A 21,561-nucleotide genomic window follows, 5' to 3' on the forward strand; every position below is an offset into this window, starting at 1 on the left:
ACTATGCAATAGACAGAAAATCATGAATTTGGATTCAGAGTAGTATTTCTTTTTTAGCGCTTAGCATTAGCAATGCTTTCCTTTACACACAAAAAAAAATTCCTTTCTTTGTTAGCTCAGGATATCAAAAAATAGATAAATAGGTTACATATTGTAGGCCTTTGGAATTCCAAACAGAAGTGCTTGCCAAAATAGTTTTGGCATATGGAGCAGTGTTGGCAAACACCTGTGTGATGGAATGCTGCGTTTAAAAAAGTCCACAGATTAGTCTTGGGACTTTCTCCTGTTGCTTTTTTACCAGGACATAGACACGGATAGATTTTAGATGCTAAAACAATCCAGTTCTGTTTTCCCTTTCAGATATTTGCAGCTTCATTATGTTATTTATCATGTTTATTCCACCAAACGAGGTGGAGTAAGCATGCAGATGAAGACATGTTAAAACCACTACTTCATTAGAACCTGTCTTGCTTTATTAGTCAACTCCGCTTTTTCCAAAAGTCCGCAAACACCAAATGATTAATTAAATTTAAATGTATGAAACAAAGTGATGACCAAAATGAATAAAGTTAAATCTCTGCTCTTACATTGTTACTTCAGAGCAAATATGTCCTTGAATGTCTCGTGTGACTGTGATTCGATAGGAGGGCATTATATTCGAATTAAGGACAATTACCTTCATCACGTCCATCATTAGTCACTGGCAACACTTCTGTAATCTCTACAGTTCACATCCTGGTAATTAAGAGATCATAAAGAAAGTCTGTCTATAATTCATGGCTTGTGTCATTCATGCAAACCCAACTTTAATTTGGATATTTCATGCCAGCATTTTATCACTGCATAATGTTAATTGGATAAATCAAATGTCCTGATAATTAATGTCGAACAAAGTGAGTCACTGTCAGTCACTGTTAACCAGAATGTATAGACAGGTGATCAATTAAACTACAACGCCTTAGTAAGGTTATGTTACCATGAAGAGCCTCCAGAAGAGAAAAGTCTGTGGAGCTGTACTGTTGGGATGAAGCAGTGTTTTCGCTCATTTGGACACCACTGCAAATATATTGACAACTGCTGCTTGTTGGACTAGCAGCGGCTTAAAATCTTAATATATTTCACAATTCTAGCTTTTTCACACACTGCCTCAGACTCTCAAGGTGCTCAATGGGGCTTGATTAATATCTGGTTACTGTAAAAGCACAAGACAGATCATGTGATCGGCAGCCACAGAATAACACAATATTTCACTGCACTGGCCTTTGTCATAGAAGCGCATTCATTATATTACATTATTATATACATGATTATACTACATTATAACAATATTTGTTCAGAATCCTTGTTTTGTAAAATGGTAACAAAGGGTTGTGTAATTGAAATTCAGTGTGGATTATCACCCTGCCCTATTCCCACCTGCCCCTTTTTGTGTGGTTTGAGGGGCAAAAGAGAACCAGGATTAACGCACAGAAGACACACTTTCTGTTAATGATGGCGTTAAAAAAAGAAAAATTAAATAATGAAATGAGATGTCACATTTAATGTTGTAACATACTGGTGCCGTGTCTCTATATTGAGGCAACATCTGACATCCATGTCAGCTCGCATTACGTCAATTACACTTTCAAGGAAGGATCACTGCATAAAACACACGTCTTATGTTTTCAGTTCTCACAGGAAGCCGAAGAAAACAGAATATTTTAAAAAATGAATAAACTGAATAACTTCTAATATATCTCACCAACATTCTCTGTTCCATTGTGTCAAAAGCATCAAATAAATACCAAAAAAAGATTTGCAATATATGGAATAATGAAAAACAAAAATGTAAACTAAATTGGCAAGACTCATTAGCGTGTTAGGAAAACACACATAAGACAATCTGCCTGGATGAGTGCCACATCCTTTCATTGCTTTAATTACACTTAAGATGAAACAGATTTTAAAAAAAAAAAGAAAACTAGGTCTTGGATTATACACGGAACACCCCTTTGGTTAAATTAAATTTTTAGAAGATAATAAATACTGAAGAAGGACAATTTGTAAAGTTAATACTGAATTATAATACACTTTATTTAATGTGTTTGACTCAGGCTTGAAAAATGACATGTGTGGTTGTTAGAAGCAAAACGGGATGAGCAGCGAGACACACACTGACATTTAAGCTTTTAAATTGGGTCTGTAATAAACCATTATGGATGTGTCACCCAGATGGTGGATGCTATTAAAGAAGCACAGCGCAAAAATAGGACTCCAATAACCAAGAACTGCAGCACAATATAAATAAATACTAAAATTAAAGATAAAAAAAAAAAAAAGACAGGCGTTTGTTATTAGTCAGAGGGAAGGGAAGACGGAGGAGGAGGGGGGGGACAAGTCCAAGCAAATGAACACACAGGCAGAATGAAACCATAATATGCTCGTGAATCGTTCCTTGTTTGGGCATCTGGGCAAACCCTGTGCAGCTGTAACTAAAGCAGTGACAGGAACAGAAGTTTGGAAAGAGAGAGAGAGAGAAAAGAAAAACGACGGAAGACAAGTGGTGAACAACACAAGTGAAGGTAGGGAAATCTGCCAATCAAAAGGCACAAAAAAAAAGAACAAAAAAACTCAAACACAGTACAGTCATAGAACAAACACTTACCAAACACCCAGTCATCATAAGCCCCAGCCCAAACCATGACTACAGCACGGCAGGCTCGCATGTTTCGCATCGACAGCGCGATCCCTCGAAGGTTCGCCTCTCAACAATCACAGGAAAACCTCACGCAAAAGCAGAGGGAAGAAAAAAAAAAAAAGAAAAGAAAAACCCCACTCTCACACTAGCCTAGTCTCTGACCTCCTGCGTATTTTCTCTCTCACTTACCCTTTTATTTGCCTCTCCAACTCTGTACTGTATAAATACTGAGCAGAACGATCATTTTACAGTCTCGAGTCTTTAGCAGGAATCCCCTCTGAGGCATGTCTCAAGCCAGTCATTCTGAAAGCAACAGCTCGGGCAGGCTACTCGCTCTTCCTGCTTGCCTGCATGGATATCTGCTCTAACCGGACGAGCCACTGAGGAATACTCTAGGGAAGGAAGTCACATCGACAGGTACTCCCTCCTTCCTTCTTTCCTCGTGTAAACAATACCCACTTTCCTGCAGCAAATCTAAACGGGACTTGTGTGGGCTTTTTTGACAACAAATACAAAGAGAGCGCATTTGATTATTTTTCAAACTTTAGCTCAACCAAAGTGTCATTCAGTGAAAGGAAATGTACGGAAGATCTCACACAAGGAAATTAAAAGCATTAACAATGTGCAAAATCTCTTGAACTGTGCTGGATTCCCATGAATATGGAGGACTGGAGTGAGGCCAGAGAGGAAAGAAGTGTGTGTTTGTGTATGTGTGTGTGTGCATAACCAAAGGGAGTGTGTATGAATCACAGAGAGACAGGCAGAGATGGAGTGAGTCAGAGGGCATGTCCCTTGCAAGCTCTCAAACCCTGCTAGAGATGATCTTCCTGGTTGACCATTGATGCAAGCCAGGCCGTGACTGCAGGCGATAAACAACCAATAGCTCCCAGTCAAGCTTATTCCACTTTAAATTTTCCACCAGACAATTAAGTAAACACAGTCCTCTCTGGTGGCTGTTCTGCTATAAACAAAAACCGTTTCATCATCTGCCACTCAGAGACTTTTAACTTTGGTTTCTGTGCCACAGAGGTATCAGCTATATGGCTAAATAACAACAGTGAGCGTGGCATAAATAAGTAGAGGGGTAAAAAAAAAAAAGAAATGTCATGCATACTTCACTCAGTGGATTTCTTCTATAATATACAATGTGTGAGTCACCAGGCAATCTGACATTCTGTAAATGCCATTGTACATGAATGCTTCAGAACAGCTTTAACAGTATCAGAGATATAGCATGAATCAAACAGGCTCCTGGTTCAGTGTGAATGGGAGAAGCACGCTACCTGTTCTTTGACGGAGGCCAGGATGTTGTTGGCGGTGTTATCAGCCTGCATGTTGCGGCCAGTTGGGCTGTCGCGGATGGTCAGCAGAAGCCCCTCCTCCGTCACTGGGCTCTGCTCAGGAGCTGGCATTCCTCCTGTGCGAACACACGCATATATGCACACACATAAACATAATGATCTGCTCGCCACAGGCGCTCAGCGAAAAAAATCTTGTACGCACATACCAGACTGCGCGCATGCATGTGCAAACACACTTCGCTCATAAACACACAACTAAATCAACCCCTCCCTGATACACACAGCAAAACGATGCTGAGAAGTGACTATCAGTGGTCATGCACCACACCAGCAATACACAAACATACACCCACACATGCCATATGGCCCAAAGAGGAAAGGACTGTCAATGTTTTATGTCTGTGACAGTGCAAATTAATGCCATATGGCTTTGAGACAACACACGACTTAAATAACGATTTGTTTTTGAAATATAGTCGCACAAAAAAATCCAACACAAACAGAATGACAGCGATTGATTGGAGTGAAACCGCCAAACGGGATAGAAATTTCATCCTAGCAAAAGCACAAAAGCTGGCCTGAAACGTGTGTCCACAGGTGAGCACAGTAAGTTTGTGTACTAGATGCAGTGAAGCGGATGCAGGAGATGAGCGAGAGTAGGCCTTTGAAAAAAAAAAAAAGAAAACAAAAAAACAAGTCAGCGGCCCGACGGACGTGATAAGGTGTTCCTGTCTTGGCTCTCTGGCCTCTTGTCCTGGATTGAAATGAGAAAGCAGAACGAATAGTTATGGTCTCATTATATCTGTTGACAGAGAGAGTGTCAAGGGAACTCTGTTCAAGGTGGATCCATATTTACTGGAAGGAGCCTGTTGAGCCAGAAAGGACAGCTAAAGGCTGCGATGCTGCATCACAACTCAGGGCTGCAGGAGCAAACAAAAGCAAGGGGGTCTCATAACGCAGATGCTGTGTGACTTGGAAATTCACTGCTGCTGTCATCTACAAGTTAGGAATATGCATGTGTACAACATGCATAGGTCCCTCGAAATGTGACCCTGAGGTATTCCGGGAGTGTGAGCCCTTCAAGGTGTCGGAGCTGTAAAAAGTCATGTGGTCTGAAATGACAGATAATGTTTTACTGCTGCAAAGTATGTTAGTCCACGCTGGATATCCCATGCATCCCCTGTCAGCCACCGAGATTCCTTTCTGGTTCATTCATTGTTTTGCGACATACCGCTTTAACTCCCTCCCACCTCCACTGCAGCCTTTGAATCAAGGACATGGCACTGCATTCCCAGAAAACTCAGCAACAGGAAACGGGAAAAGCTGTTTGAATCTGACATAGCTCCTCCTCCTCCCTGACTTCTGTACAAACACAGAGGAGAACAACACAGACAGGACTGACTGAGTGCAAATTTTTTAACTGACAGAAGTTGCCAGCCTAGTCAGGGTGGAAAGAAAATCCTTTTTTGTTTTGTGTCTCATTATCTTGAAGGACAAAGAGAGGTGTGCAGCCACGGAGGAAAGACACTGCCGTGGTAATTGTCATTTATATCACCATGGATTAAGTGTAAAATGGGTCTTAGCGTACTTGACCTTTCTATAACCTGCCTTTCATCAGAAAATGACTCACTAGCCTAACAATAACATACAAAAAACGAAAGAGTCTCACACCAGGGCTGAAATCTGTGTATATAATCTGAATATTTTTAAGCAGTCTAAACTTGCCTGTAACAAAACGCACACTAAGCACGAAATAGAGCCACTGAAAAAAAACAACACACAAAAGGAAAAGCAAAGGCTACTGGAGGCACCATTAAGCAAAGGAAAATTGTGATGTGTATCTGAGCCTACCTCTGAAATTCCCCATTATATTTGGTCCAGAATGATTTCACTCTGCTAAGCTTTGACTCCTCAGCAGCTTTAAAATAGGAGTTAAGGCAACGAGGCTGCTGCCAACCTACCACAGTCCTATAGGCGCACGGCTGACTGGTTCTTCAACATTTCTTTGCTTTTCCCTCACAACACGGAGGGAAGAAAAACTTTGCTGAAAAAAAGCCTGGCAGTTAAAAACTTTGGTATGTCAGGCCCTGAAACAAATCAAAGAGCTAACACGACGCCTGAGAAGGAGGTAAGGAGCTAAGGAGGCAAGTCCAGTCTGTGCAGGTTTTCAAGGCTGTCATTAGGTTAATGCTGAATAACCATACTGTGTCGTTCTCACAGGGTAAAGATGACCTCATTCTGGTCAACACCAGGAACCAAACTAGTGTCTAATTATTACCATCATGGTAGTTTCCCCTGACTAAGCAAAAGACAAATAAAACACCCAAACATAATATATGACAGCATGACAGGATCACAGCTACTGAAAGAAAACAAACTGGATTTCATTCAGCGTCGTCTGACTATTCAACAGTAACCATCTCTTTTGCTAGACGCTCTTTGTAGTTCAACTTAAATCTTCCCTCTAAAGCATTATAATCCTCAATGTCTCCAAGTCTGCCAAGAAAAGTCTTAGTCTGACCCCACCCTGACACATCGGATCATGTGATCTACTGACCTCAGACTTGGCCACTCCTCTGAGCCGCTTACACAACCCTTCTTTTTGTGACTGTCTCCAATACTAAATGTAGTTTATAGCGCAAGGAGGGGGGAAAAGAAGAAAAAGTGACTGAGCAACAGTGTTTAAGATCTCACCATTTCTGCTACGGTCTTAACAAAATAGCACATTTTTGAAGGAAATAGCACTCAAGAGACAGATCTACCACCCCAGGTTCAAATACTGCCTTCTTGGATCAATTTCATATACAGACATGAATTCATCAGTCCTCTGATCCCTCTGAAAGCCACCTGTACCTTATGTCACCTTCCCCCAAGGAACACTGCAGTAGCAAACCTAATATCGGCCACGGGCTATGTTTACATGCTCGCAAGAAAATGTGTTACTGGAAGAAATCAGGTTAAAGGAGGAAACTAGAGAACGTGTTTACACGCAGCAGAGTAACATAATAATTGTAACACCTGTGTTTGTATGCAGCTGGTCAGTGTGCACATTTCTCCCAGGGCAGATTTTGAGCCAAGACTGCATATTTAAGGATATGACTGATTTATCATTCTGAGGCCTGAGGAGTTTTTTTTTTCCTCTCTGGTCACAGAATTTGGATTCAATGTGCTGTGAAAGGTCAGGCTTTAAGCCAGTAGGCTAGTAGAGCAAACAAAAATTCTGTAATCACGTCTCTGAATTTTGCAAATAGCTTACGGTAAAAAAGCAACAACTTGTTTTCGCTATTTTTTGCTCATCAATCAATACTCAGGAACCCACAACGGCACAGTGAAGATTGCATTCTAGCATTTACGAAGGTGTATCTGAACCGCCGTGCTGCTTTTGTTCCTCCAACGTCATAATTAATGTTGCTCCAGGGACATTATTACAACTGGTCACGCTGCTGGGATGTCACAGTTTTGTAACCCAGGAAAAGAAGATGCACAAATGCTGGAAGGTGGCTCATGAAGTTTCTTTTGCCGAGCTTTTCTTGTAGAGAGGCTTTTGAAAGTCAGCTGAGGTAGCATAAAGACTAATAAAGTTAGCCAGGTGAGTTACTATCTGAACAGCTCAACAACAGCTCATCAACATTTTTTGAAAGACAAAGATGTATAAAACCATTTGTAAAGCTGTGACTGTTCACAGTAAGCCGCTGTCTTGCCAAACTGAGTAACTAAACAAGTAGAGCCGTCGTGAGTGAGGCAAACAAGAAGCCAACAGTTACTCTAACAGACCTTTAGGAGTCCTCTGATGAGAGATGGAAGAACTGCCAGAACGACAAGCATCTCAACAGCACTCCATCAATCAGGCCTTTATGGCACCGTGGCGAGGCGTAGGTGCAGATTCTCATCACGCCGCTAATGTGAAACATGGCTATGGCAGCTTTACACTATGCGCATTAGAAGGCATATGGATGGCTCACCTTTCAGCGACCCAAAGCACACAGCCAATGCTGGAGTGGCTTCTGGACAAGTCCCTGATTGTCCTTGAGTGGTCCAACCAAAGCTCCAAACATAAACTGAACACAACATCCATGCAGAGACCTGAAAACGGCAGCTCCCCAACGCTTCAAATCCAATATAACAGCGTTGGAGAGGATCAGGAAGCAAGAATGGGATATTGTGCCTAAATCCAGGTGTGGAAAGCTTGTAAAGACGTTCCCAAGAGGGTTCAAAGCTGTAATTGCTGCCAAAAGGGCTTCTACAAAGCACTGAATCAAGGGGCAAATGAGAGATTTTAGTTACAGATTTTTAACACAAGTTATTGGCTGTAGAGCAATTGCCAAAAACCGCAATTTTATCTGTTGAAAATGAAATGCAACACAATACATAATAAAGTGTGCAAAATGTGCAGGAGTCTAATTGCCTGAATAAATTCACTGTGAGTATTTCAGCGTCTGTTAGTTTCTATTTGATAATTTTGATTATACGGATGCACCGATATCAGCATGTTTACAGCTTTAATACGGAAAAAAAAACGTGCAGCATGATTTTTAAAAAGTGTTTAGTGCACACAAAGTTTATTTTAAGCTAAAAACTGATGATAGATGTTAACTGAGTCACAACAATCCTGCATACTGTGATGTAAACATGACAATTTACGTGGATCTGTGTGACTTAGGAGGACGCGGGGTTCTGACGGTGGCTATCTTGCAGTGGATCCAGCGATTGCATTCATGACAGGCATGTAGCGTTAAAAAAGAAAAAAGAAAGAAAAAAGAATCTGATCTGAGCTCTGTTGACAAGATTTTTATCTCTGGTGGGAAGATATGAAGCTGTGGAAGTTGAGTGAACAGTGTGTGGATTCTGCTTTATTCAGGCTGCCCCTGCTGGGTAGTTAGTTAGCCAGCTGTCTGCACATATCAGCCTGATGTCTTGTCAAAACAAACCGTACAGATGAATTAGCAAACTTTTAGTTTCTGTCCTAACTGTGCTCAAAGTCTTCATTAAACTACACGTCGGTACTTAGCTGAAGCAACTGATACTGACAGCCTGGTCCTTTGCTATCTTTGCTCAGCTACTTTGCCTTAAAGATGCAGATACGCTCGAGTCTTTTTGCACTTGCCTGGAGAAAAAAAAAAATCTTTTTTATCAACAATCTTCTGACTTATCAATACTGAGCAATTTATACTATTTTATATTCAAGGCAACAACCCACTCGTCCCCCTTGTTGAATGTAAAAGTTTCGAGGGTAATTTCTGACAAGTGTTTTAAGCAGCATTGGCATGTCGTTAACCATCGGGCCAAGTAGATAAAATTAGGTGGAGTATTCTTTGCTCTGAAATACTGTAGGCTATGTTTGCTGAAGGTGCCGACTGACAGATTGATTGACCCAAATAAACCGTGCTAACCAGGCAAACAGACCCGATTTCATTCTAAACTGAACAAGACAGATGGGGTTTCACAAATAGAATATATTCCAGAATGTTTAAATCACTTTGATGCAGGGAGCCGAGGCCAAAAACTCACAACACGAAAAATGATGAAAACCAGCTGAACGGTGTAACTCCACAACTCAGCACTACATAGTTTCTGGCATATAATAAATCTCGAAATGCTCCTTACGCTGACTTTAAGTGCACGTAAATGCACCAATTCTCAATTATTTTTCAGTTGGAGACAAATTGTAATCACCTGAACACATGCAGTGGCCCTGTAAGTGGTCCCTTCAGTCAAAGCCATTATCTGTTGACTTAGAGGGAGCAAGATTTGTCTGAGTGACACCGAATCACAAACATTAAGCACAGAAATGAAGATTGGCGGAGAAATTATTATACATTAACCTGAATTTCAATTGCAGAGAGTTTCAGAAAAGCAGCAGTGGTAGCATACTGTGCAGTACAAGCTGCAGTGAGTCGGAACAGTTGTGATTAAGATAATTGGTCTTCTTTGGTAGTTTTACCTTACATTTCTTTTTTTTTTTCCAATCACAGTGTGCGGTGCTCATTTCAGACAGGTGGATTATGTTCCTGCAGATACAACAGAAGTTCCAGATGGGATGTCTAAGCCAGGACAATGTGAGTCTGATAGCTGGTGTGGTTCCTTTCATGCAGAAATGAAACCGCAAAAATCACAAAATAGCTGCTCGTAAGACTTACATTGTGTGCAGTGGGGCTAATAAACATTTCATCAAGCTTAACATTCCCTTGAACCTGAAAGCCTCCAGCCCCAGGATGTCTGAAATAAACATGAAGGTGTCAAACAACAAAACACGTTTGGCACATATTTAAGTTGGACTGGCTGTGGCTACCTAAAAAAGGGCGATCTCATCAGTGAAAGCATCTAGAGTATTTTCCAACAAAGACCCACATACGCTCAGGTCCCTGTGACACACGACTGCTTCTAACTTATCTAAAGTGACCCAGCAGCATTTTGTAGCATGTGAGAGCTTTGTGGGGAGAAACACAGTCCCATTACTAATCTCTCAGCAGCTACAACAACATCATCCCCAAAGACCCGCAACACTTAATTGCTTCTTTCAAAAACAGCGTATTGACTTTTCCTGATAAAACTAACAGTTTTTTGGTCCAGTATAAATTATCAGTATTCACCAGGATGAACAATAACTGACTGCAAACACTATAAATAGAGGCAAAGATACAACTAAAAAAAATCAGGTGCTCAAAAAGCACCAAAATCTGAAACAATTTCTGAAATCCTCCACGCTATTAAACTCAACACGTGGTTTGGAAGCGCTGACAGAAGCTCAACTGCTCTGACCTGATGTGAGAATTTGCGTAATACAAACGTGCACATGGTTCTACACAAATCGCATGTATCTGATCGACTAAGCATTCCCACGCTGTGACTCCATAGTGTGCCGCACATAAAATATTCTCCTCAGCAGGATGATGCATTGTGAGTGCGTCCCAGATGGTGGACTTGCCAGCATCAAAACACACAAAAAAGAGTTATTATTAGATCCCTAGATGTGTGACTTTCTACCGCTCTCAACAGCTGAAAATGCTTTGCTCATATTGACACACCCAAAAAGCAAAGGAATGTCTACTTTCCAGAGCAGAAACAGTCCGACTTGACACACAATCGCTCTGTCAATAATTACCCCGAACGAGCTCAAGAGAATGATGGAGCCTCCTTTAAACAGACACATACCTGTCCTTGTGTTGATATAGGATTAGGCGAGGTGAGACGCGTGAGGTCGGATGGAGTGGAGACGGCAGTCCGACAGCATCTCTTCCACCTTCTTGACTAAGTGGTCAAGCGAAAAGGAAGCTGCACCCACGCCTACCTCACACGTTGAACCTCACCCCCGCAGATGTTGCAATAACCTGAGGCCTATGTGGGCATGTGTGTCCACAGGGCAGGGCTTGCCTCTGAGTGGTAGCAGGAAACACAGTCATTGTAAAGCATTTGCAACACACAACTGCACACGCACACTAAACGCTACACACCATACGCATGTGTTCGGAGCTGCAATTTATCTTGTGAGACATGTTTACTCAAAGAGGACATCAGAAAGATGCCTGCACTACCAAATAGACTACATACGCACTGTGCAGCAGTAAAAACTTGCAGTGAACAAATTCTTACAGTGATCATTCACCTTCAAAATCATTTCCTCACAACAATACCCCAACTAATGGGGAGCAGAGACGCTCAACTGGAGTCTCATCAGCTGTTTCCAGCATGTCACCACCTGTAATATGTTGTGACAGAGTGGCACATAAATTATTCTGATTGCATGCAAATCCCTTAAATAGAATCAGTTTGTGCTACACAGACATGCTTCATCCTGTCACACGTTGTTAGACAAATACATTTAACACGCTAATGCCCTTCTGCATGCGATTGCAATGCAAACACAACAACTACAGCGTAAATGCTCCCCGAGAAGGAATTATAGCGTATTGTCGTGCGCATCTCCACAGAAGTCAATACAGAAAAGGAACTCCTTGTATAATAGATGTGGTACAAGACAAATTTGTTCATTATTTAACCTCATTTAACAGTTCAGTTAAAAATGTGTTAATCAATGCTGCAAGTTTAATCAACCCTATGCTCTCCATTTGCTTTGTAAAACATTTTCCTGCTACTAAGCGATACCCATCTGATATAAGATGGTTATCGAATCACATGACCAGGTCTGACTATCTGAGTATTATCTACCTGCAAGGGTAACAGTTGAAAAGAAAAATTCCCACTAACAAATGTCCTGCTATTGGCAGTGTTCTGGCTCTTCACAATGTTAAGTGTCTCTGAGGTGAATAACTGAGCTCACTCAGCACTTTATATTATGCTAATTACAGCCAGACATGAACTACCTTCAGAAAAAAACGCAGTCACAGAGAAATAAAATGTAGCTTCAACGTGGAAAAAAATGTAGGTTTGTTGTAATAAATCGGTACATAAAGGAATGATGTCTTCTACATTTACTGTCACACATGCACTTTGTTCTGACAAATTCCTGAATGTCTGGATAATTTACTGTGTAAGGAATAAAAGACTACGAAATCAGTGTGATCTCCGATCCATTTTAGCTCTGGAAATGACTAGCTGTGCTCTCACAGTGTCCTGGATACAGATTATCTTTCTTTTTTCATAATTTCCACAACTCCAGGACACCTCAGTATGGAACACAATATGACAGAACAGCATTGCACATTAAATCCATTTCTTCCAAGGCATAACTTTAAAAAAAACAACTATGTGTTATTGCTGTCACAACACCAACTTCTCTGGCCCCCTAACATTCCTTCCAGTCCACTGCTTGTCCAATATTTCATGTAAAACAAAACCAAACACCTGCAGCATGACCACAAAAGGCAGCAATCAAAACGGTTGTTGCATGAGAACAAAAAAAATATTAACAACAGATTGGCGATTAAATTTTGAATGTTTAACATCACAGTGACATGGATGGAGCCAAACGTGAAATTTTAGACAATTTAGAAATTATGTCCCCCTCGATCACTGTGTTTAGTTCAATTAAAAATGATCTGACGAAGCAGGAAAAATGCTTTTGAAAATGGCCAGTTATTATCTAGAAATCATCACAGCTTTTCTGCTTAGATGTAAAAAACAAAATATACGATTTTATACCGACACAAACTTTAACTCCTTGATATTGTAACTGACAATCTCCCCGCTCTACATCTGTACAAATATGCCCTGATCTTCTGGCTTTAAGCTTTGCTAAACAATTATTCAGTAGACTGAGTTAGCTGTTCAAGACAATAACAAAGTATTGAGACTGAAGGACTGAATTACTGTGTTCACTGACACTGACAAGTGAACTTTTGTGAACTTGGAAAAACGAAAAAAACACAACATAAGTAAACTCCTGTTCCTGAGAAATAATATGAAACCAGAGAGAGAGAAGCGGAGATGGGCATGCAGAGGCCTGGCGCTGCACTTCCTGACGACTGATTTGCATTGGCACTGCCTACTCAATGCCCCGCGCTTCACAGTGGACAGGCAGGGTCATGAAACAACGTGCTGCTGTCCATTTAAATTTGAGTGCCGCTACTGATAACTGCACGAACAAACTGAAAAACAGAAACATAGTGATGAAGCAAAGTCCTCACGAATGAAACAAGCCAGATCATGTCACTTATCGTAGTGTTTATATGCAAAGTTTCAAAGTTAAGTCCCACTGTGGGATGCACTGAACTGCATTTTTTCCATCATGTGATAAATAATTTACAGTTTAAGGTCATTGTGGCTTACAGTAAATGTTCCTTCCTTTGCAATATGATTCTGTTTCCATCAGTATCATCTTTCTGATAATATGATACTTGACAACAAATGGACATAACTACAAATATGTTCTTTTCTGAAATGACTCCATTACTGAAACCCAAAGGCTGAAGAAGCAACACTTTTCTTAACCTATTTGTGTCTTTAGTTTGCAATTTGCTTAAAGCACATGGATCCTTGAAAGTCTTCATGTAGAATGTCTGACTTTAAATCACTGCATCTGACAGAACCACACTTTTTTTTTTTTCAAAGACACACTAGCTCATTCATGTAACTTCTCAAGGTAGAAATACTCCAATGTCACAATTCATCTTTGAACAATTAAGCTCACTACAATAAACTACAACTACTAATGAACTGCAGGTTTGAAAGTGAAGGACTGACTCATTTTGCACGTTGATATTGTCGCAGTGATCCCATAGTGGTAGGATGTGAAATGTTAGAGAAATGAGAGGCTGAAATTAATGCAGCTCAGGAGGCAATGAAAGAAACAAAACAACTCCAACGTTTATGGCTATTGTAAACTACGCTTTGCAGTGCACAATGAAAAGCTACAGTGATTCCAACAAGAATCAATACTGCCCGTAACTGATGACAGATATAAACATCTCAATAAAGATGTGTTTGGTGAGCACAAAAAAAAAAGATTCTCACCCCGGAGGACTATAAAGATATGCTCTATGATGTTCAGTTCTAGTGGGTGAATATTCCAGTGTCTGCTCCTTTTACCAGAGAGTGCTTGAAGAATTTTGGTCCCATTAAAAGGAAGGCTGCAAGGTGGCTCGGTGGTTAGCACCGTTGCCTCGCAGCAAGAAGGTCGCCGGTTCGCGTCCCGGTTCTTTCTGCGTGGAGTTTGCATGTTCTCCCCGTGCAGCGTGGGTTCTCTCCGGGTTCTCTGGCTTCCTCCCACACAGTTCAAAAACATGTTGAGGTTAATTGGTGATTCTTAATTGTCCGTAGGTGTGAATGTGAGTGTGCTTGTGCCTGCCTTCGCCCTAAGTCGGCTGGGATAGACTCCAGCCCCCCGTGACCCTAGTGAGGATTAAGTGATGTATAGATGATGGATGGATGGAGGTTGAAAGGACTGATATTTTCTGCTGAAGAAACATTTATGACATGATTTTTAACAGTAAAATGACCTGCATTCAAATCATATTAAAAAGAAAAGAAAAACTCCTTCCAGATCACATGTACGAGTAGAACAACAACAAAAAAACCTCAAAAACTGAAAAACTGAACTGAGCGAAATGTGTAGCATCAGCACCTTAACCATCAGAATCTACGCATGGAAGCGTGATTCAGGGACACAGAAGGAATTAAGTTATTTAAGTAAATGTCACTTCAGCCAAGCAGGACCAGCTGGCATTTTAAAACAATGACTGACTTCAGGTGAATATACATTTTATTAGGATACCCAGACTGTTTAAAATGTATTGGTTTAGAAGAAACTTCTGGAACTTTTACAGAGCTCGGCAAAAAAAAAAAAAGGCGAACCACCGACTGAAATGTCACTGCATGCTGAAGTGGATGAAGAGTTTCTGTTAGATGGCACCATATGGATAACCTATCAAAGGGAATTTAATTGAAAAAATAAATCACAACCCACACATTGATAAAATAAATTTCCCCTTAGTTCTCTTCCATAATGTAGGATGTGTATGACTTTGCACTTCTGCTGCAGTATGCATGGTTTTATTTCAGGCACTCCCCACAATTTATTTCCTTAGGGTGCTACACAAGTGTGGGATCATCATATCGCATAGATACACTCCTGCAAATCTTTTTCGTGTATCCAGCGTGTGGCACAACAACATGCCACTTCTTTCCCCATTAGCAACAAAAGACGTGCACCTCTTGTGTGAGAAATGTTTTTTCAGCATTTTTGGGCTCTATTCTGCCTTCAACAAGAAATCTCAAATGATGTGTGAGCACCTGGGAGTGAATGTCCATCCAAAAATAAAAGAGCTTGGCATTGTTCAGGGTTGCTGGTGCATGCAGAGGAGAGTGCACTTCAAATGCCACAGAAACAGTCCTTGCTGAGACCAGAACGAGCCCTTTAACAGGTCGGATGAACTTGCAAGCTGGCAGCATAGCAGTCATAGTTTCTGACACGCTACAAACAGGAAAACGCTTATTTTGTCTGACTCTTGGAATACATCTGCAAACCAAGGTGTGTGTTACAGATGGAAGGAAACTCAAAGAGCAGTGTCTCATTCATTTAAGATGTATCAGCGTGTGCGCCGTTGCCTTAAGGCTACAGGTTTGCCCACTTTGATGTTGTCACTATATCAGGTTACTCTGACAAAGAAAGAAGACGCAGCATAAGCTTTGATATCATACAGCCCACATCTGCCTCTCAACTCCGCAGCCAAATGCAAAGCTTAGGATCTATAAAATGTCATTTTAAATGTCATGTGCTAGAACTGTATTTATTTGTTCATTTCCAATGTCAGCAACTCCCCTTTTCAGAGGTAATTTGACTTTGTTGCAGTCCTCTAAATGCCTTGACATTTAAAAAGTGAATCTTTTATGGAAACAGGTGAGGCAGACAAATCCTGGAGATTGTTTGGTTTTCAGCGGGAGCAGGCGCAGCCCCTGTGGTCACTAGAATGACATTGGGGAGATGCCGTCACCTTCTGACTAAATACAGCCACCAAGTGCACTCGCATACCACTTTGGGGGCGACATCTGATCCCACAAACAAGCAATTTCAGCTTTAAAAAAAGGACTAAACCGAGAGGCACTCAGCCCAAGTGTACGTTTGTAGCTTATGTGCTGAAATAAAAAGTCAATTAGGGGATTAGTGAATTGATCAACAAGTTGGGAAATCAACTAATTGTTTCAGTTATTTCTCAAACTGGAAAAAAAAAAATCTATTTATGTAGGGAGGCTTTTCTGTTTTTCTCTATTATGCAACATTGCAAATGGACATCCATTAACGTAAGAAGTAAGGCGGCACAATTATGGTCAAATTGAAAGCCGTGATTATTGTTGATTTACACTGAGATCATGATTATTCATTGATTTTAGGGAGAAAACATTTTCACTGCACTTTCACATTTAACTAAACAGAGCACTGTTTTCACTTTCATGGTGTGTTCATGTTAATGTAGATGTGGCATTCATTCGTGATCATATAGCCACGGGAAGGGTGATCATGAATAATTTTGCATCCTTATTAAGAAAAGTTCCATCTGTAAACCTCATCTTGTTGTCTGGCAAACTGTATGTTCTAATTCTAAACTATCTTCTAAGATTTTACAGCCCAAACAAATCAGCTCCACATATCATATATCAGTGGTTGTTTCTTTAAAACATCTAAAAGTTTAAAGAAAAGCTCACCATGTAAAACCCGTTGAATTATTTACATGCAGTGTATCATCTGGCTGCTGTGAAAAATTCCCAGTTCAGCATTAAGAGTCATTCTAGGCCGTGACACGTTTTTTTTATGACGATGACGGCTTCGGTGAAGGTGCTTATTTGTTATGTCATGCACTTCACTGGAATGGACTCTTTACCACTTCTCCGTTTACCATTAGTAAAGGAATAGCTTTTGCCTGGGGCGATAATGTGAGTAGCACTTTGAAATATTCAACAAGGTATTATGTGCACTGTTGAGGTAATTCTGGAGCTAGATAGGCTTGGATAGATGGGATTGTTTTATCAATGAGCTTGCAGGAGGACTCAAACGGCATGCGGAGCAAACGGCAGTGGAAAAGTTCTGTCTCCCCGACTGCTGCTTTCCACATAGACACTGCTGTGGGCCCGTCTTTCACACTCAGCATGTCGCGCCAATGGAGGGCTATTTTACTGGACAAAATTCTATTGTGCACCTAATCTCTAAAAGCGCTGACATGCTTTGTGTTCTGTATTATCTTTAGCTGTCTGGGATCCAACCAAAGCATGAAATGGGACTCTTTCTATCTGCATATCCAGTTAGATCAACAATCAGCGAGCAGCCGCACATGTCAAGGCTTATCCACACATGCCAACGCAAGGCTGAATGCACCATATGCATGAATGATGGCTTTCTATTAGTTGGAATTGATTTTACTTCAGAATTTTACATGTGATTGTAGGGAATGCCCAGCACAGGAGTTACTGATGTGCTGCATCTTCGCATATTTTTAGTGATGAAGAACATTTTTTTTTTTTTTACAGGGAGTGCTGTTAAAAAAAAAAAAATGGATATAACAACTTCACACTGGAAATTCCCTCATTTATTTCATGTGGTTTGTTCTGAAGGGAGGCAGAAGAGAAAGAAAGATTAACTCTCTTTAGACCGAACCATGCAAATGTGGGATGGAAAGAAGTTATGTCGGGTGGATTTGATGAAAAAAAAAAGAATTTATATGCCAAAGGATGAATAAAAGCTTTTCTTTGGTTGATTGCTACTGCTACTATGAACTATTATTATCATCCCACACTGACTCTACACCACAGTAGCTGAGGCAACTTCACAGGGAAAAAAAACACAGCTATTGAACATCACTCACGCTTTGAACAAATCTGCATCATTATGCAAACTATTCAAAAATGGAGTTTTAAATGTAAACACTAAAAGTCAATCCCAACTTCTGTTTTGTGAACAGCACATCTTTGTCTGTACAGATTCACAAAATGTTTAGAATGCACTGACAGCACAAAAGCTAGATTCCAAGGGTTGGTAACAGAGTAAATGAGACAAAACGCTGGCTGCCATTCAGTAAAGACTTGACTTTTAAGAGCACTTGACTGATTGAATAGTACACAGAGGACATTGACCTTCTCGTGACTTGCCGAAGGAAGAAGTTGATACTTCAACGCTTCACTTAAACGCCCAAAGATACGAGGAAAATAACCATTTTGTTTCAAGGCATACCAGCTATGAGGCAGAGACTGGGAATACTTTCCCTTTCTTAAACTGGGGGGGGAACACTTTTTGATCATGGTGGAAAAAAGTAAATCTGACGTGCAACATGGGGGTTAGGGATTAAGCCTTGATGTTGGGACAGAATTAGAGGGTGAAAAAATACAAGGAGTAGAGGCCCGCCAAAGGCCACTAAACTATTCAGCTGTTGTCAGTATCTGTTAAGAAGAACTCAGCATGAAGACTGGGTCAAACAATCACACCAACACACAGTGTTTTGCGATGGTTGTGTTTTTTGTCTGTTGCAGCACAAGAGCGTCTGACACGAAAACAATACTAGTCCATTAGCACCCGCATCATCAACACAGAAAGTTTCAGAAACGTGCCACAATTTTGTACAGCGAGAGCGAGAAAAAAAACAAAACAAGAAGCGTCACAAATGAAACTGACACCTTGCCGGCTGCACGTCTGACCAGCTAAAACCACTCTCTCCTTGTGCCAAACACAGTGTCACTGCTTAGAGAAGATGCGAAAACTGCAAGAAAAAAAAAAAAAAAAAACAAGGGACTCTTCAAACTGAAATCCTGCAGTTTCTTCACTTGCACAGTAAAGCACCCTGAATGGTTGTCAGCTGTGTGGCGGTGTGTGTCTAGTGCAGTAATGTGAATCACGAGGGGCGTAACCAAGAGATTCCTGTTGAGCGTGCGTGCATGTATGTGTGTGAGACTGAGCGAGGGTGAGAGAGAGTTTGCATGATGTTATTTGCCATATGCACTTCCACTGTTAATTGGCTGAAATAAAATTAACTTGCACTGTGGTCACATCACTGATGCATGCAGATAACCTTTTACCACTTGCATGGTAACAGGAGAGACTTGAAGCAGCGCTCCCAGCATCTCTTCTGCGACGGTAGGAGTATGAGGCTTGACCTTTAGTGAATGTCCATCATAGCAAAAATTAATAACTGCTTCTTCAGCCTTTTAGTTTTCCCCGCTTTGGTTGTAGCAAGACATGACACAGCGGAATTAAAACACCAAATACCCTATTCCCCTTGGAATGACATTCTGCACTCTGGGGGTTTTAGGGACATTTCATAGGGATTATTAGAAGAGCTGAGGACTAAGCAAAGGTTTACTATTGTGCCATTTAAATCCTGTGTTTAATATGTGCACATGGTCCCTAAGAAATACAAACATCTGACATATTTTTGTACCAAGGTGAGACATGATGTGTGATTTCATTTGAACACTGAGGGAGTACACACTGAGCAGGGGGCACCGGCGTACATTTGAGGAGAGCTGCAGGGTAAACATGCACCTCAATATTTAGAACACATAAAAAAGGACTCATTTCCCCTTAAATTTGTGCTTTCAATCATACATTTATACACAAAAAAAATCACCACAATGCTGGAAATTAAATGTTTGATGCTCAAAAATTCCTGGAGGGGGGGACGCTCCCCCATGAACCTCCCCAATGTGAAATATTCACCCATCAGCAGGGGAATTTCCTGCATTCTGGTGCATGCAATTTGCACCTTTTCTGCATCAATTGATGGTGGAAATGTCTTGACTAAATTAAAACTCCTACTTTAGGCACATATGTGTTTATTATTATTATTATTTGGGGGAACAGATGCACATGTTTTGAATGTGGTACCTGAAATCTGCACCTATGTCAAAGGGTAATAAACAGTGACTTGCACGGGATTCACCTAATTAAGAATGCTGGATTACTGTTACACATATTATTACTCATTGACAGCCACAGGCACAACAACAACCTTGTCGTAAAAAAAAAAAAAAAAAAGGTAGGGTTTATTTGCACAGTGCAATAGAAGCGTAGTGTCACGGTTAAAAAGAAACGCCCCTGATTTAAATGCAGATTAGGGTCATTAAATATGGCGTAGTTGGAGCGTAGCGAGTGAACGTGAGGGTAAAAGGTAAGGCAGTCTTATGGGAGCACACAGTTTGGCTCTCCGCCCCTCGGCGACCTCGCATTCCAGAGATTCCCACACTCTAAAGCTCACCTGCCTTTTCCTTCCCCACTTCGCAAACACGTTTTCAAGGACAGTGGGTAAAGTCAGTTTTTTTATTATTATTATTATTTATATTATTTATAAACTAACGCCGGAACAGCTGACGCTTGCTGCTAAGTTTTCATCCCAACCGTTAGACATCCACCTAAAAAAAAAAAAAAAAAGAAAAGCACAGCGCGTGAAGGTCCCTCAAAGGTGCGCGTTGTTTGCGATGAATCGGTCACAAGAACAAGATTAGCCCAGTATTAGATTCTTTTCCCCCCGCTGGGAAGAAGCCTTAAAGAAGCTCGTCTTTTGCCACACTCGTGCCAAGAAAAGCCACCACTTTTTTTTTTCTTTTCACGGAGACTTTCTGAGTTCAAGCAGCAGCAGCAGCAGCAGCAGCCCCGTACCCTCCTCCTCCTCCTCCTCCTGCCTGCCTTGCGCACAGATGCTTTCATTTTTCCTCTTACGTTTTTTCCCCCAAATTCTTCTTCTTCTGCAGTTACTGAAAAGCAGCGAAAACAAGAAACAAACAAGAAAGAAAAAGCACATACCTGAGGAGGACTGTTGGTGCGAGGGGCTGAGCTGCGGCTCGGATCTACATTGGAACGTGTAAGTTCATCTGTAAAGTCCCGTCGTTTAGTCCCATGCATGTGGAAGAATGAAACTCGCGTCCATAGTCGAGAGAAGAAGACGACCCCTCGGCTGCTCCCTGCTTCCACCAGCAGTCCCAGGCAATGCGAGCGTGCATGACGTCAGTGGGAATGTGGGAAACCCATGCGCACTCCTGATTGGCTGAGACGGGAGCAGGGGGCGTTGCCGGGGAGGCGCCCGCTGTTGAATTGACCAATGACAGAGGAGATGATAGTTACCTTGGTTACCAATTTTGTCAACCCGTACACTGTGCAGAGAGAGCGGATAGCACAAGGTAAGCTAGGTGGCTAAATGTTTATTTGTT

General features: G+C 41.1%; 1 protein-coding gene across 3 annotated transcripts in view; it reads right to left on the reverse strand.

Moving 5' to 3' along the window:
- Nucleotides 1-21,342, reverse strand: part of LOC103365510 (plakophilin-4) — an 86,914-nt gene extending 65,572 nt beyond the window's left edge. For 2 of the 3 annotated variants that reach the window (XM_008292966.1, XM_008292965.1), the window contains exons 1-2: nucleotides 21,158-21,342; nucleotides 3,961-4,094 (exon numbers count right to left, since the gene is read on the reverse strand). In XM_008292966.1, the coding sequence (XP_008291188.1) occupies nucleotides 3,961-4,089 (129 nt within the window). In that variant the 5' untranslated portion in view covers nucleotides 4,090-4,094; nucleotides 21,158-21,342. Of the gene's footprint in view, nucleotides 1-2,644; nucleotides 3,035-3,960; nucleotides 4,095-21,157 lie in introns of those variants that run through there. The other variant, XM_008292967.1, reaches the window with a different exon arrangement.
- Between the last annotated feature and the right edge of the window lie 219 nt (nucleotides 21,343-21,561).

This window comes from Stegastes partitus, unplaced genomic scaffold (assembly GCF_000690725.1).
Source record: "Stegastes partitus isolate 25-593 unplaced genomic scaffold, Stegastes_partitus-1.0.2 Scaffold848, whole genome shotgun sequence".
In the NCBI taxonomy this organism is placed as follows: domain Eukaryota; kingdom Metazoa; phylum Chordata; class Actinopteri; family Pomacentridae; genus Stegastes; species Stegastes partitus.